At 47.5% G+C, this 23,521-nt stretch overlaps 1 protein-coding gene across 2 annotated transcripts in view; it reads right to left on the bottom strand.

Moving 5' to 3' along the window:
- Positions 1-23,521, bottom strand: part of LOC116516382 (serine/threonine-protein kinase SIK2-like) — a 69,431-nt gene that overhangs the window by 11,159 nt on the left and 34,751 nt on the right. Inside the window, exons 1-6 of one of the 2 annotated variants that reach the window (XM_032228820.1) lie at positions 16,294-16,786; positions 14,725-14,886; positions 7,516-7,640; positions 4,834-4,957; positions 4,022-4,242; positions 855-1,007 (exon numbers count right to left, since the gene is read on the bottom strand). In XM_032228820.1, coding sequence (XP_032084711.1) covers positions 855-1,007; positions 4,022-4,242; positions 4,834-4,957; positions 7,516-7,640; positions 14,725-14,743 — 642 coding nt within the window. In that variant the 5' untranslated portion in view covers positions 14,744-14,886; positions 16,294-16,786. Of the gene's footprint in view, positions 1-854; positions 1,008-4,021; positions 4,243-4,833; positions 4,958-7,515; positions 7,641-14,724; positions 14,887-16,293; positions 16,787-23,521 lie in introns of those variants that run through there. The other variant, XM_032228819.1, reaches the window with a different exon arrangement.

The following is a 23,521-nucleotide window of genomic DNA, read 5'->3' as shown; positions in this document are numbered from 1 at the left end:
GACGGTTCAAGCAGAAGACCAAGGGAAGCGGGAAGTTCAAGGATGCCATGACGAAAAAGGCGTTAGGCTAGAACAATAGAAGAACAGAAAAGAATAGTAGAAGAATAGAATAGAAAAATAGAACAGAATAGAATATAAGTAGAAGAATAGAATAGATGAATAGTAGAAGAATAGAAGAACAGAATAGAATATAAATAGAAGAATAAAATAGTAGAAGAATAGAGGAATAGAATAGTAGAAGAATAGAATAGAAGAATAGAATAATAGAAGAATAGAATAGAAAAATAGAACAGAATAGAAGAACAGGACAGAATAGTAGTAGAATAGAAAAATAGAACAGAATATAAATAGAAGAATAAAATAGTAGAAGAATAGAGGAATAGAATAGTAGAATAGAATATAAATAGAAGAATAGAATAGTAGGAGAATAGAATAGAATAGAAAAATAGAACAGAATAGAAGAACAGAACAGAATAGTAGTAGAATAGAAAAATAGAAGAATAGAATAGTAGAAGAATAGAGGAATAGAATATAAATAGGAAAATAGAATAGTAGAAGAATAGAAGAATAGAATAGAATATAAATAGAAGAATAAAATAGTAGAATAGAATAGAATACTAGAAGAATAGAATATAAATAGAAGAATAGAATAGTAGAAGAATAGAATAGAATAGAAAAATAGAACAGAATAGAAGAACAGAACAGAATATAAATAGTAGAAGAATAGTAGAATAGAAGAACAGAATAGAATATAAATAGAATAGAATAGAATAGAAATAGAAGAATAGAATAGAACACACTCTTCTGTGTTCTAGATTGTCCAACTGCTCTAGAACAGAGGCCAGTTTTTTTACCTTGGCGACTGTTTGTTCGGCGATGGTGCTGGGCCGCCGCTGGCGGGAGTCTAACCGCTGATCGATGGGGAAGCTACTGCGGTGGGACTTCAGCCTCTCCACCAGCAGGTAGTAGATGGCAGCAAAGTGATTGTAGCTCTTATCCTGCAGGGACTGAGAAGGAAAGAGGCATCCGAGAGTTAAGTCAGGGCACCGATTCCTCTTCCCCGGCGTCCTTCGGGGCATCGGATCCTGCCCCAATGCCTTGCCCCCCGGGATGGTGCAGAGCTCCCCTGAATCAAGGTGCAGTCCTCGAGTTACAACCATTCGTTTAGTGACCGAAGTTACAATGGCACTGGCACTAAAGTGACTTAGGACGGGGTTTCGCTTCTCCTCCAAGAAGCTTCTTCAGCTCTAATCGGATGGTGGGGAAGGGAAGGATTGATACTCCTTGCAGACGGCTGGTCATTTGCATCCTTCTAGAGGGTCCTTGAGGCCATTTGGAAGCTTATCTGTGTCCTCAGGGTCACCTGAGTGGCCTCTGGCTACTACCCGGGGGAGGGCCTTCTCTGTGGCAGCTCCGGCCCTCTGGAACGAACTCCCCGCAGGGATTCGGACCCTCGCCTCTCTCCAGGCCTTCCGGAAAGCCGTCAAAACCTGGCTGTGCCGGCAGGCCTGGGGTTGATGAGTTCCCCTCCCCTCTCGACTTGTGTGGTTGCGTGATTCTTGCTTATTTTAATTATCTGTATTCTGTCCTATGTTCCCCTTTTCCCCTTTTTGAGTTGTTCGCCGCCCTGAGTCCCTCCCGGAGAAGGGCGGCATACAAATAATAAAATTCAATCCAATTCAATTCAATTCAAATGGTTCCTGTGGCCTGCAATAAATCCTTCCATTCCCCACTATCTTTTCAGAGCTGAAGAAGCTTCTTGGATGAGAAGCGAAACGTCTTCGAAAGGAAAAAAACAAGGAACTCCAGCTGTCGCTTGCAAAAGCACCTTTCGGGCAACCACGACCTGGATGACTTTTTAGCTATGCAATTTGGGATGAAGACCCTTGGAATGGGGTGGGAGAAAGAATGGATTTCCAGAGGGGGGAAAATTGCAGACTACAGGAACCATTTGAACCACTCAAGTGACCCTGAGGACACAGATAAACCTCCAAGTGGCCTCAGGGACCCTCTGAAAGGATGCAAATGATCAGCTGTCTGCAAGGAGTATCAATCCTTCCGTTCCCCTCCATCCAGTCAGAGCTGAAGAAGCTTCTTGGGTGAGAAGTGAAACGTCTTCAAATGAAAACAAAACAAAACTTGCCTCTTTAAAAAAGCCCCTTTGGGACAACCGTGACCTGAATGATGGAGAATCTCTACAGACCTTTAGCTATATAATTTGGGATGGAGACCCTTTGAAGGGTGTGGGAGGAGGAATGGATTTCCAGATGGGGGGAAAGTTGCAGACTGCAGGAACCATTTGCAGCACTCAGGTGACCCCTGAGGACACAGATAAACCTCCAAGTGGCCTCAATGACCCTCTAAAAGGCTGCAAATGACCAGCTGTCTGCAAGCGTGGCACGACAAAACCGCGCTCGTCAAAATCGCGGTGATAAAATCGCGGTGCTAAAGCCGCAACGTCATCACCGCGCGTCATCACCGCCGCGACAACAGCGCGGCAACAGAAGGGCGCTTTAAAACGGCGCCGCGGCAGAAAGCCAATTTCAATTAAGGTAAGGGTTAGGATTAGGTTTAGGGGTTTGTTTTAGGGTTAGGTTTAGGGTACTGAGTGCTTGGGAATGTGCGGATTTGCCCTCTGCGATTATGTCATCGCGGTAGGGTCGCGTTTTTCCTTAGCGCTTAGAACGGTGCGAATTAGTCTTCGCGCTTATGTCTCCGCGGATAAGGGCTTCGCGGATTTGTGGTGGAACCGTCTGCAAGGAGTATCAATCCTTCCATTCCACACCATCCTGTCAGAGCTGAAGAAGCTTCTTGGATGAGAAGAGAAACGCCTTCAAAGAAAAACGAGAAAGTCCACTTGCCTCTTGGAAAAAAAAAAGCACCTTTGGGTGGAGGAGGGAGACTCTCTACAGGCTTTACCTGAAGTGTACCCCAATCGTTTCAACCTAATGGGGGACACCGGACTCTTACACCCCGTGGCCGTTGGAGCTTTTCCAACCCCATCCACCCCTCTTTTGCAGAGGGAAGCTGAACCCCACCAACTCAGGTCTTCGGATCCCTGCATAAAGCGAAACCCAACTCCAGTTGGGTCTTTCTCAATTCTGAGGCCCGGAGAGAAGCGAAGCTCCAAGTTTCATTGATGTACATCCTCCTACCCTCCTCCTAACCTCTCCCCCCCCCCCCACCACACCCCCTGCTGGAGTTGCTGGCAGGAAGCATTAATATTGCAGGCTCCACACCAGCTAAAAATATCGACCGGCTCTCAGGAAGGGATTGCACAGAGTCCGTCGGGAGCCCTCGGAGTGTATTTATTTCTGGAAAGAAGCTCCCTTTGGAATCCTAGCCCAGAGAGCGAAAATAATCATTAAAAGGCGGCTCTGCAGGCTTTTTAAGCAGACGGGTCTTTCTTGGGGCCGGGAAGAAGCGGTGATGCGCAAAGAGGGTTGGATTTCCTGTTTTGCTCCCCGGCTCCTCATGGCTTCCCAGAACTTCCTGGAGAAAACAACGGCTGCTTGTCCTTTGGGATGCGAAACCTTGGGCGTGAAACTTTTAAGAAGCGTTCCTGGGGTTTAAGCGGGAGGGATTAAAACGTTCCTGCAATCATGAGAACCGGCCCCTTTTTTAAAAGAAAGGAAATAGCGATCCGGGTGGCTTGGAGGGAATTTCCAAAAGTTGTGGTTAGGATGGGGGGAAAAAACATGAAAGGAAAAGTACCTATTTTTTCCCCCAGTTCTGATATATATTCCCCTCCCCCAAATCTATCTATCTATATCTATTTATCTCTATTATCTATCTATCTATCTATCTATCTATCTATCTATCTATCTATCTATCTATCAATCATCTACCTACCTACCTACCTACCTACAACTCCCAGAATTCCCCAGCCAGGTGTGAAATCCAGACATTTTAAAGCATGCTGCCTGGGGAATTCTGGGAGTTGAAGTCCACAGGTCTCCAAGCTGCCACTTTTGGTGACCCCTGGATTAAACAGTCCGTCAATGCCGGAGATTGTTGTTACCTCGATGGTTTTTTGCTGGTCGATTCCCAGGCTGTGCATCAACCTCAGGACCTGCTCGTTGTATTCCCCGATGGGAGGTCCGTTCTCTTGCCCCTGGGAATAGAGAGCGGGTCTTTGGACCGGAACCTCTATCAACATCCACTTGTGCTCCTTAATCTGAGCAATGCTGAGTCTCTTGGATGGATCCAGAACCAGCATCCTCCGGATGAGATGCTCGCACTCTGCGCAGGCCCCAAAAAACGAGAAAGAGAGTTGGATACAGGAAGGGAAAGCGTCTCGATACAGAACAGAAGAATTTACTGTCACTTCTGAATGTTCACTAATCGGCATATATTAAAAACAAAATTTCGATCAGTGATGACCCAAACCTTTGTGCATTACATCATCTACGCATTACAAGCCATTCATACAGGCGATCCGCCCCTTAACGGCCCCTATTGGGACCAACAGCTCCGTCACTCAGTGACACCGTCGTTAAGAGAAATGTCAGTGGCTGCAAAATTTGAGGGAGTGAGCAAAGATGGCTAAACTAACCGCTTTGATTTTTTTTTAAAAAATATACTTTTTTATTTTCCATTTTCATCACATACAATCACATGTATACTATTATATAGCCAATATCCTATTGTATTAAGTAGTAATTACATCAGTTCCTCTTGTCATCAACGCCCAGAAAGATAAAAAAGAAAGTGGGTCTCTGGGACTTCTCCTATCTCCATCACTTGCAGCAGGTGAGAATCCGTAGGGGATGGAAGGCAGAAAGAGGCCGAAAACGGGGGGGGGGGGGGGGGGGGGGGGGGGGGGAGCTGTACCTTCCGACATGAAGTAGGGGATGCGGAACCTTCCTTCCAGAACTCTCTGCCGCAGGATGGGGAGGGTGGGTCCATCGAAGGGCAGAGCTCCACAAACCAAGACGTAGAGGACCACGCCCATGCTCTGCAAAAGAGGATCAGAGGGACACAAGGTCACATCACCACAACCCTGCTCCAAACACAGCAGTCACTGTCTCATGTTTCGTTTCCTTCCGAATCCCCATCCCCTTCCTTCCCTTCTCACTCTTTCCTTCCTCCCCACTCTCATCTCCTTCCTTTCCTCTCCCTCCCATCATTTTCCTTTCCTTTACTCTTCCTTCTTTTCTTCCCTCCCATTTTTCCTCTCCTTCCTTCTTCCCATTCCCTTCCTTTCCTTCCTCCTTCCCATTCTCATCTCCGTCCTTCCTCATTCCTCCCTCCTTCTCATTTTCCTTTTCTTCTCCCCCCTCCTTCCTTCCTCTCTCCCTCCCTCCCACTCCCACCATTTTCCTTTCCTCTTCCTCATTTTCCTCCCTTCCATTTTTCCTCTCCTTCCTTCCTTCTTCCCATTCTCATCTCCATCTTTCCCTTCCTCATTCCTCCCTCCCATTTTTCTTTCCTTCTCTTCCTCTCCTTCCTTTCTCTCTCCCCCCATTCCCCTCTCCTTCCTTCCCCTCCTCCTCTTTCCTTCCTCCCCCTCCCATCTCCTTCCTTTCCTCTCCCTCCCTCCCTCCCTCCCATCATTTTCCTTTCCTTTACTCTTCCTTCCTTCCTTCCCTCCCTCCCATTTTCCCTCTCCTTCCTTCCTTCCTTCCTTCCTTCCCAATTCTCCAACACCTGGCCGAGCCCTTCTCTGACCTGCTCTGGTTCCTATCAAAGCCACCCTTAGGGAGCAAACATCCTGAGCGGTTGTGTCAGCAAAGACACCACCACCACCCCGCCCCACCACCGATCTCCGTGCTCTGAGGCACATTCTTTCCTTCTGGGATCCACAGGCAGGATGTTTTTGTTAGCAGCCCAGCCAAGTCAACAGCTCCCGCCATCAATCCTCCTTGTTTTGGCACGCGTGCAGAGAGCGTGAGGTTCCGTGTTTGAGCCCTCGGGTGTGTTTGAGGGCGTCCAGAGGGTTTGTTTGCAAGTGAGGGGCAGGGAAACACGGGGCAGGGGTGCAGCTGCTCCTCCTTACGGAGCCCTGATGGGAGAAATGGGCTCGTTTGCTCAGCGGCGGCAGGGGGGGGGGGGAAGAGGACGGGCGCTTCCGGAGGACCAACTTCAAAGGAGGCCTTTGGTCCTGAAGGGACCCTCCTTACATCCTGCAGGCCTGCGAGAGATCCCATCGGCAGATAGGCTGAGAGTGCTGGAAAGGAAGAGGAGGCTCTGGACTGCCCCGTGTTCTTCTCTCCCCTCGCCTGGCGTGACCCAAAGGGATGGAGGACTTTGCCTCCAAACCCCCAAGTGCCTGCAGAAGCCCTGCTAATCCCCCGAGAGACCCAATTAGTGGAGAGAAAGAGCAGCAACCGTCTTTCCAGGCATTCTTTCAAAACCCTGTTTTGGTCTCCAGGATGTAGCAAAGATGTGGAGACTCTAGAAAGAGTGCAGAGAAGAGCAACAAAGAGGATTAGGGGACTGGAGAATAAAACATAATTAAGAACGGTTGCAGGAACTGGGTATGTCTAGTTTAATAGAAAGAAGGAGAGACATGATAGCAGTCTTCCAATATCTCAGGGGTTGCAACAAAGAAGAGGGAGTCAAACTATTCTCCAAGGCACCTGAGGGCAGAACAAGAAGCAATGGATGGAAACTAATCAAGGAGAGAAGCAACTTAGTACTAAGGAGAAATTTCCTGACAGTGAGGACAATGAACCAGTGGAACAGAAGTTGCCTCCAGAAGTTGTGAACGCCCCAACACTGGAAGTCTTTAAGAAGATGTTGGATAGCCATTTGTCTGAAACGGTATAGGGTTTCCTGCCTAGGCGGGGGGTTGGACTAGAAGACCTCCAAGGTCCCTTATCCTATGTCATTTAAAAAAAAAACACACCACAAGGCCCTGGACTTTTCTGAGGGATTCTGGATTCCCCTCCGTGTTTCTTTCCCCCCCCAAGAGCTGCATGAAGGAAGAAGGCGGCCCAGGGCCTGGTCCGGCCCCAGGAGCAGGAGTGCCAAAGGCCTTCTGACCTTCTTCCCCCTAGAAAGCCAGCAGCCAAACCCCTCCAGCCTTTGAGAATCTGGTTGGATCTCCCAAGGGGGAAGAACTTAGCTAAACCCAGCATTGACACACCAGCACAGCTTGATCCAGATTCAGGATGGAGGGAGGGAGGGAGAGGGGGAGGGAGGGAGGGAGAGAGGGGGGAGAGAGAGAGGAAGGGAGGAAGAGAGGGAGGGAGAGAGAGAGAGGAAGGGGGGAGGGAGAGAGGGAGGGAGAAGAGAGGGAGGAAAGGGGGGGAGAGGGGGAGGGGGGGAGAGAGAGAGGAAGGCATGGAGGGAAGGGGAGAGAGAGGAAGGGAGAGAGAGGAAGGGAGAGAGGGAGGGAGGAAGGGGAAGAGGGAGGAAGAGAGGGAGGGAGGAAGAGAGAGAAGAAGGGAGAGAGGGAGGGAGGGAGGGGGAGAGGGGAAAGGAGAAGGCATTTTTCTTAGCAAGTCAGAGAATCCGAACGGGAGGAGGAAAGGCACAGGGGGCTTCAACAAAGACAAGAGAGGCAGGTACCCAAATGTCCAGCTGCGGCCCCTCGTACTGCTGGCCTTCAAAGACCTCGGGAGCTGCGTAAGGTGGACTTCCGCACCACGTGGTCAGAGGCTCCCCGCTTTTGTAGAAGTTTCCAAACCCAAAATCTGCAGAGGAAAAAGAAGAAGGGGAAAAAAACACCCAGATTGACAAGAGATCCTCTCTTCTATCCGGCAGGTGTCAAGAACCTCTCATGGATCCAGCCCAATTCCTGGGTTCTGGATCACTTTGTGAAAGAGCCTTCATTCCTTCACATCTCCCTCTCTCCCTCCCTCCCACCTTTTTCCTTTCCTCTTCCTTCCTTTCCTCCGTCCCTCCCATTTTTCCTTCCACCTCCATCTCCTTCCTTCCCTTCCTCCTCCCTCCCATCTCTCCCTCCTTCCTTCCTCCCATTCCCATCTCTTTCCTTCTTTCCCTTCCTCATCCCTCTCCTTCCTTCCTCCCATCTCTCTCTCGTTCCTCCCATTTCCATCTGCTTTCCTTCTTTCCCTTCCTCTCCCTCTCCTTCCTTCCTTCCTCCCATCTCCTTCCTTCTTTCCCTTCCTCCTCCCTCTCCTTCCTCCCTCCCTCCCATTCCCATCTGCTTCCTTCTTTCCCTTCCTCCCTCTCTCCTTCCTTCCTTCCTCCCATCTCACTCTCCTTCCTTCCTTCCTCCCATTCCCATTTCCTTCCTTCTTTCCCTTCCTCCTCCCTCTTCTTCCTTCCCTCTCTCTCATTCCCGCCCACCCCTTTTTCCTTTCCTTTACCCTCCCTCCCTCCCTTCCTCCCATCTCACTCTCCTTCTTTCCTCCTCCCATTCCCATCTGCTTCCTTCTTTCCCCCCTCTCCTTCCTTCCTTCCTTCCTCCCATCTCACTCTCTTTCCTTCCTTCCTTCCTTCCTTCCTTCCTCCCATTCCCATCTCCTTCCTTCTTTCCTCCTCCCTCTCCTTCCTTCCCTCTCTCTCATTCCCACCCACCCCTTTTTCCTTTCCTTTACCCACCCACCCTCCCTCCCTTCCTTCCCTCCTTCCTTCTCCTGGGCTCCTGGGATAATTTTGTAAAAGGAGGCTTTCCTTTCTAAATGCTTGCCTGTCCTGGTTTCCTTGAAACCCAACCGTTTACAATGGCATTTCCCAACTGCAGCCATTTTAAGACGGAGGGACTTCAACTCTCAGAATAGCCCAGCAGTGGGAAGGCTGCCTCCTTTATCTGCCACGTTTCCTCCAGGAACAAAAAAAAATTGGAAATCCCACAATAATGACCTAGGATCCAAGCTGCAGGGATCCTGGACCCCGTGGCCAGCTTTCCTCCCTACCCCGCACCTTCCCAGATGCTGAACGAGAGGAAAAGGTGCATTAATCTCACCCCTCGTGGCTGTCAGACGTTAAGCCTCGGCAGATCAGCGGGAGAGCTCGCTCTTCCTCTCGGCAAATCCATATTCTAAGATAGATTCGGCAAGGGGGGAAGCCGGCCAGCCTCCGGCCGCTGAAATGCCCTTTGGGTCTCTTATTATTTTTTAAGAGGGAAGGTTACATTTCATAATCCCCCCCCCTTCTTCTTAAAAAAAAACAACAACAATTCAAGTGCAACTGTTGGCGCTCCCTCGGGTGCAAGAAGGAATTTCTGTAGGCGCTGAAATTGCATGGATAATGAACCGGAGGGGATTAATGGGCTAAGAATAAGGACCCCCCCCCCCCACCTCCTCCTTCTTGCGTCTTTCTTTCCCCATCTTTGTCAATTTTAAATCAATTTTACTGCTAATGTTTATTGTTCCGATGCTTTATTTTGCTGTTATTGATCGTAAGCCATTTAAAGCCTCCCTAGGTGAGATGGGTGGCATCTAAGTTTAATATCTCTCTCTCTCTCTCCATACATACATATACATATACATATATATGTCTTTGGTTATTTGGGTTTTCTCCCGCATTAAATTGGACGTGTCTTGGTGACGTTTCAACGAAGTCTCATTCGTCATCTTCAGGCTTCGTCACGAAGCCTGAAGATGACGAATGAGACTTCGTCGAAACGTCGCCAAGACACGTCCAATTTTACGCGGGAGAAAACCCGAATAACCAAAGACCTACATACTAACACCCGCGAAAACCTCAGAAAACAAATATATATATATATATATATATATATATATAGATAGATAGATAGATAGATAGATAGATAGATAGATAGATAGATAGATAGATAGATAGAGCGCTTATATATAAATGGCTCTGTGTGTCTGTCCCCAGCATAACTCAGGAACGCCGGGAGCCATTTCAACCAAACTTGGTACACAGATGACTTACTCTCTGGAAACAAATACTAGGGGGGAGAGAAGACACCCCTAAACCCCTTTGGGTGTGTGTTAAGATACAGCCTGTTGTGCCGTAAAATGGCTTTACTGTACTGGTGTAAAATGGCTTCTAATGTACTGGCGTAAAATCGCTTCTACTGCACTGCCGTAAAATGGCTTCTACTGTACAGCGCAATAGAGTTGCTATGGTAACGGCTTCACAGTAACTCCAGAAGGGGGATCCCTCTGGTAAGGGGGAAAATCCAACGCTAGAAATTATGCTGGGTTATCAACCATAAATAAACAAAATATTAAAAATTCTCTGGAGAATCTGTGCACGTGCCTAGATGCTCATGAGGATATCCATGGTAGATAATGCAACGTCCTTCTGAAGATATGCTGTATTCTGCCCAGGTTCTTGGCCTTTGGCTAGGATTATGGGAAACGGAGTCTAACATGTGCAGAAACACACCGGTCTCTAACCCCCAGGAGCCAAATTCAACATCCCTTCCTGCCACGTCACTTAAACATTTTTGTTTAAACGCTATGAAAATGTAATGTTCTTGGAAGACTCAGCCTCTGTAACCACTGGAGATCAGAAATTGGGGGGGGGGTGTTCCCCCCTGTAAAAGGCAATTAGATTTTCTTGGTGTTTTTTCCAAAAATATTTCGCTTCTCCACCCAAGAAGCTTCTTCAGTTCTTCTTACAATACAATATAATACAATAGCAGAGTTGGAAGTCCAGCTGCCTTTTTTATTTTTGGATGGGTGGATGGGTGGGGAAATCTTTGGGACAACCATGAGCTGAAGGACTGACGTTCTTCAGAGACACCTAACCCGTTGCAAGCTTTGCTAAGGATCCGAAAAGAGGTTTTAGCAGGCCTGATCTGATCCCCTCTTCGCTGCCCTTGCTACTTGATTCAAAAGGTTAAGCCGAGCCCAGTTGGCATTTCGAAAGGAGGCGACCCGCGGCGGCCTAGATGGGGACGTGGGAAAAAATAAATCTGGGAACAGGGGGAGAAAAAACAAACCACTTTTCCACCGTTGCTAGGAAACTGTGGGATATCTCAGGAAGTCACCTGGCACCAGGCTTGGACGGAGAATGATTTCATCTCCTCCCTCTGCTTCATCTTCTTTTGTTGTGGCCCGCCAGCAGAGCTGACAGCAGATTCGGACAGTGAGGAGGTTGGGGAGGAAGATGGGCCAGTTCTGGAGTCTGGGGAAGGCTCTGATGAGGGCTCTGTGTCGGAGGCAGAGAGGAGGCCAGGGCCGTCTGGCAGTTATCAGCTGCCTTCAGAGTCAGACATCAGTGAGGCAGAAGAACAGCTGGAGCCTGTTCCCAGTGTGCGCGTGCACAGAGTTGCCAGATGAAGGGAAGAGCTAAAGAACAGGGGTCGACTTGGGAGTAAGGCCACAGGTGGACGATGAATGGCCCCTCCCAGAGGAAATGAAAGAGGAGCAAAAGGGAGTGGAGTTTGCAGGAGACAATTAGTTCGCTTCATTGGTTCGTGACTCTCCGAGGCTCCTTGCCAAGTTTTGCAGATCTCGGCCTGGCAGCTCTCCAAGCCAGATAAGGTCTGTGACTGTAAATCCTCCCTCGAAAGACTTTGCTGGATGTGAAGGAGCAGAATTCACAGTCAATTCATAAAAGGTTTTTTTTCTGCCGGGACAAGGAGTTTGTTTCCTGCTCTTGGGAAGCGTCTCAGTCAGGACATCTTCTCTGCCTGGTTCGACCTCTCCAAATTTGAAAGCGCCAACAAGGAAGCCGTTAATCAGCTGGCGGCCAACGGAGCATTTCTGGTCCCAAATATCTGTTGTTGCTGCCAATCCACAAACACACACACACACACACACACCCCTTTCCAAGGAATGCCTAAAATCTCCACCTCCTAAACGGCCTGAGCATTGCAAAAAAAGAAAAAAGAACTGGAGGTTCGAAAGGGCAGAACCTCTGAGCCAAGGAGGAGCCGACTGTGAAGGGAAGAGGAGATGATGGGAGGAACCAGAAGAGCCTGTTTTGTCCCCTTTCACGGGTTAACCTCACCCGCCCAACCAGCCAGCCTCTGGCAAGGAGGCTGCCGGAGGGAAGGGAAGGGAGGGTATTCGAACTAGCGCAGCACAGTCCTTGGTGGGAAAGGCTCCAGGAGGCACGGAAGTGCGTCTTTCGTTTGTCTCGGGCAGCCTGTTCTTTTTCGCACGCCGCTGTCAAGGAGTCACCCGCGTTGTTGGCAGGGCGAGAACTTGGGGCGCGGCCTTGTGCGGCGCCCCGGCGTGCAAATCGAGAGCCTTTCTAAAGAGGCTGCCCTGATTTCTCTCTTGCACAAAGCAGAGAGAGAGAGAGAAGCAAATAAAATTCTCCGCAGTGGTTTTTGCAACCAATCCCTTCTCGGGTCAAATACATTTTGTGTGTGCGGGGTGTGTGGGGGTGGGGGTGGGTGGGTGGGTGGGTATTTGGGTGAACGTACATCTGATCCCTGGTGGATTTCAGGAGGGGTAAATTTCACAGAGCTGTGGGGTCCCTTGTTGTTCTCTGAGATGTTTCATCCCCTGACACGGTAACAGAATCAGCACTAAAAGGCCCTTGTCTATAAAACCCCCTCCTTTCTAGCATTGATGATGTTCCCTAGTTGGGTCATGAAACGTCTGCAAGATAACCAAGCTCAGACAGCATCAAGGACCCCACAGTCCGTCCGTCCTTCCTCCTCTTCCTCTTCTCCCTTCTCCCCCACTCCTTTCTATCACTGAAGATGTTCCCTACTTGGGTCATGGAACCTCTTGCAAGAAAACCCCCAAGCTCAGAGACCACCGAGCACTCCCCAGTTCCACCCTGAGCTATACATTTTCTCTCCTCCGTCTTTCCCAGAGCTGCTTGCTTGGGTTTGAACTCAACCGAGCGATGCCATGTGACATTATCAGCAGACGCCGGGATGACAATTATACAGTCTTTACAAGACTTCTTGCAGGCATCATCAAGGCTTCACTTCGCATTAACGCTGGGTGGGGAAAGCAAGGAAGAATTTATCTTGTTGGGCAGCAAAAACACCCAATGGATTTCGCTGATCTCCATACAAAGAAGTAGATTCTTCCCCCTCCCTCCCCCCCTTTGTTCGTATCTAAGGCTAAACCATGTTTGGAGGTTACAAGGAACAGCTTCTGGGTGCTCGCCTAGATCTTCACCCTAAATTATCTTCAATCTCTGCTGGGATCAACAAAAAGAAACCAGCTTCATAAATGATAGCCTGGAGTTCTGATCAGGAAGTTAAAACAAGCTGCCATTGAGCCAAAAAAACAGAAGGGCAGTTTTCGGTCCTTCTTCTTCAAGTTACGTCAAACAAGGATGTTACTAACATCCAACTCTCAGTTGTACCTTCTCCAAAACTATGACAATGGTGTCCTTGACTGGCTTTATTTAAAAAAAAACCAAAACCGTTCAGGATGTACCTGCCATTCCTTATTTTATTTTAGACTAGCCGATAACCTGTGCTGTACAGTAGAAGCCATTTTAAGGCACAACAGGCTGTATCTTAGCAGAATACACACTCCAAGGGGTGTTAGGGGTGTCTTATCCCCACAGTATTTGTTTCCAGAGAGTAAATCATCTGTGTACCAAGTTTGGTTGAAATTGCTCGAGGCGTTCCAGAGTTAGGCTAGAAAACACACACACACATACACTTTTATATATATATAGATTCTGTTTTGGAGTTGAATTAAGTACCTGCCAAGAGTTGCAAAAAACATTGAATCCTCTAAACAGCATAAGATGGTCCTTTACAAGCAAGTAGAAGTGACAATATTTTTACCCAAACCCAATTGGGAACCAAGGTTGCTTTTTTTTTAGATCATGGTTTGTCTCTCCATTCAACCTACCCTGGATGCAAAATTAAACTGCGATAATATATGACCTCTGTTACTAAAGCCAGATGCTTTGAAGTCATTTTAGCATCCGTTCCCGCTTCCCTATCGCTGTCAATCCCTCTGGAACGCAATGCCCCCAGTTCCTCCTCCTTCTTAGATCCAAGCACTCTCTGCCAAAGTTGCGAGAGATAATTTCTTCCAAGAACTCGACAGCGTTACAAAACCCTCTGAAGCTCAAACATCTCCCCGCTTCTCGTTCCTCTCATTTTTTTTTTTAAAAATTCTAGTTAGGCAAATCCACGAATCCTTTTGCATTATACAGAGGCAGAGGGAAATTATCCTACTGCGGCAAACATCTGCTGTATTTAGATTTGTAATTAAAACGGAATCAAGCGTGCTAAAATAACCCAAGTTTCCATTTTGAGTTTGCTGCTGCTTCTTCTTCTTCTTTTCTTAAACCCTCCAAATTAATTAATTTGATTGTGACTTGCACATCTGGCTGGGGGGCGGGGGGGAAGAGTAGGGGGTTGCTAAGGTGCTGCAAACAGGAGTAAAAACTCTACAGCGTTCAAAATGACTCTGGTTTGGCCAAGAAGAGGGGAAGGCATCAAGCAGGAGCCATTTTTGTAGCAAGACTTTAGGGCCAATTTTATCTAACCCTCCTGAGGGCAAGTGGGATGGGAGGGGGGCACTATTGTTTTTACTCTCTTCATATCGGTTTTTAAAAAAATGTTTGTAAGCTGTCATTGAAAATTATGATTTTCTTTATAAATAAATAAATAGCAATAGCAATAGCAGTTAGACTTATATACCGCTTCATAGGGCTTTCAGCCCTCTCTAAGCAGTTTACAGAGTCAGCATATTGCCCCCCACAGTCTGGGTCCTCATTTTACCCACCTCGGAAGGATGGAAGGCTGAGTCAACCTTGAGCAGGTGAGATTTGAACAGCCGAACTGCAGAACTGCAGTCAGCTGAAGTAGCCTGCAGTGCTGCATTTAACCACTGCGCCACCTCGGCTCTCTAAACACCCGTCCACCCCATGCGGAAGCTATTCACGTTTATGGAATACCTGCTATCTTAATATTCATGTTGTTATCAAGTAGGAGATTCTCCGCTTTGAGATCCCGGTGTACGATCTTCCGGCCGTGACAATATTCCACAGCCGAGAGGATCTGCCAGAATTTGCGCCTGGCATCCGTCTCGCTCAAACGTCCCCGATTGGCCAGGTAATCTGCGGAAAGAGGAAAGGCAAAAGGTGAATTGCACAGAAGGCAGCTCAGTGGTGGTGGTGGTGGTGTTTGCTTCTCATGGGTTTTGAGGGGGGGGGGAAACTCTCCTCTCTCCCAAATTCAGAAGCCCGAGCATGGCATCATCTTGTAACGGGCAGCAGGAGGGGGTGCTCTGAGCGGAGAGATTTTCGTAGCTAGCTAGGTGGACGTTTCTGCATTCGTATGCACCAGTGCCTGCCCTGATGGAAACCAGAAAGGAGAGACAGCCAATTCTCCCCTGGAAGAGCGAAAGGCCCGGCCTTTCTTCCTAGGACATTCTGTCCTGGCTCTTTGCAAGAACGAGGACGCTAAAAGGGTTGCTTGGAGGCCACCTGGAATTTCCTGTGTGTGCTTGGGAACGGGTGGGGTGGGGGAAAGAGAGAGGGGGGGGAGAGAGAAGTGGAGGGAGAGAGAGGTGGGATGGAGAGAGAAAGGGGGAATAAAAGGAAGAGGGAGGGGGAGAAGGAGAAGGAGGGAGGGAGAAGGAAGGAGAGAAAGAGAGAGGGAGAGAGAGAAGGGGAAAAGAGAACAAGGGAGAGGGAGAGAGAAAGAAAGAGAGAGAGACAGAAAGAGAGGGAGGGAAGAGAGAACGAGGGAGGGAGAAGAGATAATGAGGAAGAGAGAAACAGAGGGATGGAGAGAGAGGGAGGGAAGAGAGAATGAGGGGAGAGAGAGGGAGGGAGAAGAGATAATGAGGAAGAGAAAAACAGAGGGACGGAGAGAGAAGGAGAGGAGAGAGAGGGAGAGAAGAGAGAATGAGAGGGAAAGAAAGAGAGGGGGAAAGAGAGAATGAGGGGGAGAGAAACAGAGCGAGGAAGACTTCAATGTTTTCAACCCTCCTTAATGCTGTACAGGTATATTTATATATATATCTAAATAAAAAAGTGCAAAAAAATGTTGTACTTGTTGGCAGGGCTAACCCAGCTATCTGGTGCATTCCCTTAAGAGTTTCAGGATTCGAGATCTACTGAAGGGGACTTCCGCTACAAGTCAAGCGAGATCTTTTCCTGTGATTTTTTCATTATTATTTTTATTGTTCTTATTATTACTACAGCAGTCAAGTAAGAAATCCCCAGATGTCCTTCTGGCACTTCCTCCTTCCATCTTCTGGTAGGGCGGCTATGGGCTTGGCGAAATGGCAAACAGGAAGATGCGTCGGGCGCTAGAATGAAGTCTTAAGGAAGGGCCTTCGGTCATGCTTCTCACACCCGCTTATAAGGTTTATTATTAGTATTGTTTTTCTGAACTACATTCCCCCTCCGACACCATCTTCCCTAAACTACGGTACACTCCCACCCACCCCTAAAAAAGCCAAGTTTTAAGGTCCTTCTGAACCCCAGGAGGGTAGGGGGTCAGGGGTAGGTTCCTACCTGCACTAGTTACCGGTTTGCTTCAGGCGTGCTTCACTGCGCACAGATGCGCAATTCGGTTGTTCTGCGCATGCGCAAAGACCATGAAAACCTAACAAAAAACACACCGGCAACAGCAGTGGAGACCGGGGAACCAGTTCAGGGGCGTGGCCAGCCTGAGTCGCTGCCGGTTCTGCGACCAAAGCCAAATTAGCATTAGCGGTCCGTCCAAACCGGTGGAAACCGGTAGAAATCCACCTCTGGGTAGGAGTCGTGCCGGAGCCGGCCCCGTTTCCTAGATCCCTTTTAAGATGAGCCAGTACAGCGGCCACACGGCCTTTATTATAAAGGTTGGTCTTTTATTTGGGAAAGCTGTCCTTTAGATTTATTTATTTTTCAAAAAGCTCACTTCTGTCCTTTATACGGTCCGTTTGTGCAAATGGTACCACTTAATGCGCACGCTTTCAAATTCATACGAAACATGTGAAAAGGGAATTGCCCTTTAAAAAAAGAAAAAAACAAGTTTGCATCATATGCCGTTGGATTTTTTTCAGTATTTCTTTTTATTATTAGAACAAGCCCTTTTTTGTAAAGTGTTGCCCTTAAAATTCTTCTTGCAAAGCGAAGTTCTAAACGTAAACAACTAAAGAAAAGGAAAAATTAATCCCCTTTCGGGTTTTTTTCAGGTCTGCCCTTGATTTTTCCCTTAAATTTTTTTTCTTGCAAAGCGAAGTTCTAATACGTAAACAACTGAAGAAAAATTATCCTCTTTCAGATTCCTTTCTTTATTTTTCTCAACAAAATAAGGTCGTATACCAAGGAGAAAGTGGAACCCATGTCCCCTGCTCAAACAGGTCAGAAATGACAGGAAAACAGTATCATTCAGGACAGCAGTCAACAAGTCCATGAGAAAATTTTGGTGGTCCCCAGAAAAATTATTTGCATTTTTATATTACACTAAATCAGTGTTTCTCAACCTTGACAACTTGAAGATGTCCGGACTTCAACTCCCAGAATTCCCCAGCCAGCCAAGGTTGAGAAACACTGCACTAAATACTATTTATCTTTAAAAAAAATCATATTAGTGGTTCAGGGGATTTAAAATTATGAATTTAGTGGTCCCGGAGATCCAAAAAGTTGGTGACCCCTGTTTGAGGAGACCCTCTTGGAAAACCAAGAACAAAATATACTGCGCTTCTATTCAACACACAGTTTCAGCCATACAGGTAAGACTTATGTTTGAAGTTACAAGAGCACGGAAAAAAAATGTGATTTATAATCCTTGCAGCAACCACCTCCCTACCCCTCCAATCCCGGCGATCAAAATTTGGGCACTTGGCAACATGCCCCCAACCAAGAGAAAGCTTGCCTGCTCCCCTTCCTCTTCCCTTGCCAAGAATGCCTGAGTAACCCTTGCCAAGAACGTTTTGAGTAAAACCTACGGCGGTGGCTGCCTCTTTAAGGCGATTTATACAGATTGGGGTGGACTCACGAGAAGGGATGGGAGTGGAAAAAACCATGACCTTCTATGGTGGCATGGGTGAGGTGTGTGTGTGTTGCATATGTGTATGTGTGTGTTCCTTCGGAAATGAACAATGAACACAGCCGACTCGCACCTCCACAAGAAGGGGGGGTGGGGGGAGAAAGCCAGTGGGGGAGAATCCGGATTTGCATCCATGAAGACCTGCGAGCGAGCGGAGGAGAAGGAGAAGTCATTTCGAAGGAGAAAATCCAAAAACCCGATTTTTTGCAGGAGCCACTTATAATAAAACGAAAAAGGCTCTTTTAAAATGTACTTCATTAGCAAGGTTGCTGGGGAGGAGAGAGAAATATAAAAGTGGTTGTCTTTTTTTAAAAAAAAGAAAAGATATTTTGTGTTATTATCTTTATAGGGCTAGGAAACCTGGACGGGCACTAAAAAATTATGTTTTCTTTCTGCACCAAATTGCAACTCCCCAGGAAGAGATCAAAAGAGGCTGCATATTCTATCCCCCCACCCCCAGTATAAACAAAAGGAGATGATGTAACCACGGATGCCAGTCCGTTGCAATAATCTCACCGTCAGATCTGATTAGTGGTTTTACTTACGGATTTTCAGTCGAACGGGTTATACAATTGTCAAGCCACCAAAGGAGGCTGGCCTAGAAACCTCGAGTCTCTCAGCAAGGGACGGGTTTGGGAGGGGAGGGGGGAGGGAATAAGCCCCCTCTAAATAAGCAGTCCAGTTGGAGTGGGGGCGGAGGCGGGATGGCAGAGCACCCCCCATTTTGTACGCTTTCTAAGTTAGGTGAGTTGCGTTCGTATTTGTAACGGGACACAAAGGGTAAGAGGGAAAAAAAAGTTATGTTGAGTTGTGTTCGTTTTTGTACAGGGTGCAAAAGGGTAAGGAAATCAGCTCTGGGCCAACTTCCCCAGGAAGGGATCTTTGCAGGTGGCATTCGGGCCTTTTGGGGAAGTGGATTATAATACTTGTTGTGGCCTGCCAGCAGAGCTGGCAGCAGATTCAGACTGTGAGGAGGGTTGGGGAGGAACCTGGGCCAGTCCTGGAGTGTGGGGAAGGCTCGGACGAGGGCTCTGTGTCGGAGGCAGAGAGGGGGCCAGGGCCGTCTGGCAGTTCTCAGCTGCCTCTGGAGTTAAGACATCAGTGAGGCAGAAGAACAGCTGGAGCCTGTTCCCAGGGTGCCCTTGGACAGAATGGCCAGACGAAGAGAACAGCTAAAGAACAGGGGTCGACTTGGGAGTAAGGCCACAGCTGGACGATGAATGTCCCCTTCCAGAGGAAATAAAAGAGGAGCGAAAGGGGAGTGGAGTTTGCAGGAGACCATGAGTTCGCTTAATTGGTTCCTGACTCTCCGAGGCTCCTGGACAAGTTTTGCAGATCTCATCCTGGCAGCTCTCCAAGCCAGATAAGGTCTGTGACCGTAAATCCTCCCAAGCCAGATAAGGTCTGTGACCGTAAATCCTCCCTCGAAAGACTTTGCTGGATGTGAATGAGCAGAATTCACAGTCAATTAATAAAAGGAGTTTTTGTCGGGACCAGGAGTTTGCTTCATGCTCTTGGGAAGCCTCGGTCAGAACAATCCTCACTAGTGCAGAGTTTTAAGGCAGGGGGACTTCAACTCCCAGAATCTGCCGAATGGCCAAAATGCTGAGAAACACTGAATCAGCAGAGCTGGCTGGGGAATCCGGGGAAATTGAAGTCCATCTGGCTTCCAGCTGCCAAGGTTGAGAAACACTGAATTAGGTTATTATTCTTGCTGTCTTCCATCCTTCCGAGGTCAATAAAATGAGGAGCCAGATTGTTGGGGGCAATAGGCTGACTCTGTACACCGCTTAGAGAGGGCTGTAAAAGCACTGTGAAGTGGTATATAAATCTACTATTGCTAAGTGGAAAGGGAGGGAGGGAGGGAGGGAGGGAGGGAGGGAGGGAGGGAGGGAGGAAAGGAAGGAAGGAAGGAAGGAAGGGAAGGAAGGAACTGTGGTGGCACAGTGGTTAGAATGCAATATTACAGGCTAACTCTGCAGACTGCTAGCAGTTCGATTCTGGCCAGCTCAAGGTTGACGCAGCCTTCCATCCTTCCGAGGTGGGTAAAATGAGGACCCAGATTGTTGGGGGGCAAGAGGCTGACTCTGTAAACCGCTTAGAGAGGGCTGTAAAAGTACTGTGAAGTGGTATATAAGTCTCAGGGCTACTGCCATTTTCCTCCCTCCCTCCTTCTGTGTTGGCGCAGTGGCTAGAATGCAGTATTGCAGGCTAATTCTGCCAACTGCCAGCAGTTCGATCCTCACCGTCTCAATAGCAATAGCCCTTTGACTTATATACTGCTTCACAGTACTTTTACAACCCTCTCTAAGCGATCGGTTAGTTAGGCCATGCCCACCCAGCAACCAAGCAGAGAACCCCCTTGCTAAAACGTTTGAAGCCCACCCCTGCTTCAAAGAGGGTTTCCTCTTGGATCATCATCTCTGGCCTCACTTTGAGAAGGAAAGCAGATTGGAAGAGCACCAATCTGATGCCAATTACTACAGGCAGCCTGAAAAGAGTTGTGTGTTTTCAGAAGGCTTTTGAATTGGGGGGGCATGGGATAAAAAAATACCCAATCAAGCAATTACGACACTGTTGAAAGGACAGATATTCCATCAACAACATACTTCTGCACCAGAGACATTTGGCCCCGTGTATGTGTGTGTGTGGGGGGGGGGGGGGGGGGTTGCCTGTCTAAAACCATTGTCGGCAAACATTTACTTAACCTCTAATGTACTTACACAACCAATGGAAAGCAACTTCCATGTTGTAGCCAAGAAAAAGACATGGGGATGTCCGTGAAATGAACTCAAGAGGACAAAAGTTGACGGAGTTAACAGAGATGGGCTAAACTGACTGCTTTGATTAAAGAAGAAGAAAAAAATGCAATTACTTTTGTTCGGACTTGGAAACCACTTCTGGACTTTGTGCCTGAGGTGGTGAAAAAAAACCTTTGAAGCTTTGATTTTGGGGGTTTACTCACTAGATAAGGTTTGTTGTTATAGAAAAGGCGAGTTTAGAAAAGAAAAGGGAAAATAAGGTGAGATGTGGAGGAGAGGTAGGGGAAGAAGAAAGAGGTAAGGAGAGGGGGTGGGAGGGAGAGAAAGAGAAGGAGAGGAGGGAGGAAGCGAGAGAAAGAGAAGGAGAGAGGGTAGGAAGGAGAAGACAGAGGGTAGGAGTAGGGGAGAAGTAAGGGAAGGAAGAAGGGGAAGGAGAGGAGGAAGGAAGGAAGTAGAGAAGGAAGGGAGGGAGAAGAGAAAAGAAAAGAAAATAAGGTGGTGTCACAACAGGTGTGAAGGATGGTAAATAATACATTCCAAATTATACCTTATACCCTTTTAAATGGAATAATAATAATATAAGAATGGCAAAGAAAAAGAATACCTATGTGAATGTATACCTATAACTGCATGTAAGAGAATAGATGACAGTAAAAATATAAAGCACGATATAGGTAAATAATACTTGATCATAAGTAGCTAAGTAGAAGTAAATAAAGAAATGTATATATATATAAAAAAGAAAATGCGAGTTTATACTGATATTATTATATAAAAATAAAAATAAAAGATTTGATGCCATTATCTTATTCTATTGCACCCAAGGGAATTGGAAGTCAACGCCTTTTCTTTCTATTAAAACACCACCACCACCACCCACTTTTCTACACTTTTCGGAAGTTGTGGGAGCTTCATCCCTGGAGGCTTTCAAGAAGACACTGGACTGCCATCCGTCAGAAATGATGCAGGGTCTCCTGCTTGGGGGGGAGGGGGTTGGACTAGATAACCTACAACTGTGATGGCGAACCTATGCCACAAGTGCCACAGGTGGCACACGGAGCCATTTGTTAGGGCATGCGAGGCTCTGCCCTGTTGGCCTTCATTTTTTGATCGTTTTTTTTGCCCTCCAGAGGCTTCCCTGGTTTGTGCCTTGGCCTGTTTTTCGTGCTACGGAGGCTTCAGGAGGTTCCCCCGAAGCCTCTGGAGGGTGGAAAACGGCCCTATGGGCAAACCGGAAGTCCATTCCCAAAGTTCCAGTTTGTGCATTGGGGTTGTTTTTAGTAGTAGCAATAGCAGTTAGACTTATATACCGCTTCATAGGGCTTTCAGCCCTCTCTAAGCGGTTTACAGAGTCAGCATATCGCCCCCAACAACAATCCGGGTCCTCATTTTACCCACCTTGGAAGGATGGAAGGCTGAGTCAACCTTGAGCCGGTGAGATTAGAACCGGTGAACTGCAGATAGCAGTCAGCTGAAGTGGCCTGCAGTACAGCACTCTAGCAATAGCAGTTAGACTTATATATCGCTTCATAGGGCTTTCGGCCCTCTCTAAGCGGTTTACAGAGTCAGCATATCGCCCCACAGTCTGGGTCCTCATTTCACCCACTTCGGAAGGATGGAATAGCAATAGCAATAGCAGTTAGACTTATATACCGCTTCATAAGGCTTTCAGCCCTCTCTAAGCGGTTTACAGAGTCAGCATATCGCCCCCAACAATCCGGGTCCTCATTTTACCCACCTCGGAAGGATGGAAGGCTGAGTCAACCCTGAGCCGGTGAGATTAGAACAGCTGAACTGCAGAACTGCAGTCCGCTGAAGTAGCCTGCAGTGCTGCATTTAACCACTGCGCCATCTCGGCTCTTTTTCACGCTCCAGAGGCTTCAGGAGGCTTCCCTACAGCCTCCGGAGCGCGAAAAACAGCCCTACAGGTAAACCGGAAGTCACTTGGATAGAATAACCTATCCTGGAAGTCATTCAGTTTCCCATTTTTTAAAAAAGAAAAGACAAATGCAAAGTTAAGATATTTTCCCCTCGTAGACAAAGATAGCGAGAAGAGACTGGGCTGGCATTTATCAGAAAGGGTGCAGGGTCTGCTTGGGCAGGGGGTTGGACTAGATGACCTACAAGGTCCCTGCCAACTCTGTTAATCTGTATCTAAAGTCCGTGGTGGAGTTTGGGGGGTTGATGGATTGTGTGTTTGTTTGTTCTCCCCGCTGTCTTTCCTGGCTGATCTGGTCCTTGCTTGTCCTCTGACGTGATCTCATAGTATCCCTCATCAATGAGCCGTCACCCTGGGGGAAAAGCTGCCTCTTAAATTATTATTATATCCGGTCAGTCCTCCCAAATCTTCTTAAGAGGGAAGCCCAGCTGGTATTTTCAACGGCCTCTTGTGAACAGTAGCAAGTAGCTAGCTTTTCTTTCTTTTTTTTTGTCAAAAATCCTGCACTGTTGTGATATGGTACAAGTTCACACCCAGCAATCCCATCCCAGTAGAGGCTTCTTAAAAAAAAAAGAGAGAGACTTTTTAATATTGCTAAGCCAAATATTATCAGTCTTGTTATTCCACAAAGTCTCTTTGATTCCACCCATATTTTTAATGGAAGAAATCAGAGGCCTGACAATTTAATGCATAAAAACTTGATTTTGTTATACGGTTCGAATATAAAAGGCAAAAAAGGCAAAAAAGGCAAATGAAAATAATAGGAACCAGAGGGGGTGAAAAAGGGGAGGGAAGTTATAGATTAACAGAGCTGGATGGGACCTCGGAGGTCATCTAGTGCAACCCCCCCCCCACCGCCCAAGCAGGAGACTCTACATCATTTCTGACAAATGGCAGCCCATCTCTTCTTGAAAGCCTCCAGTGATAAAACTCCCACAAAAGTGTAGAAAAGAGGGGGGAAATAGAAAGAAAAGGCGTTGACTTCCGACTCCCTTTGGCGCAGTA

This window comes from Thamnophis elegans, chromosome 13, assembly GCF_009769535.1.
Source record: "Thamnophis elegans isolate rThaEle1 chromosome 13, rThaEle1.pri, whole genome shotgun sequence".
NCBI classification, from domain to species: domain Eukaryota; kingdom Metazoa; phylum Chordata; class Lepidosauria; order Squamata; family Colubridae; genus Thamnophis; species Thamnophis elegans.
This window is presented reverse-complemented; position numbering and strand designations above follow the sequence as displayed.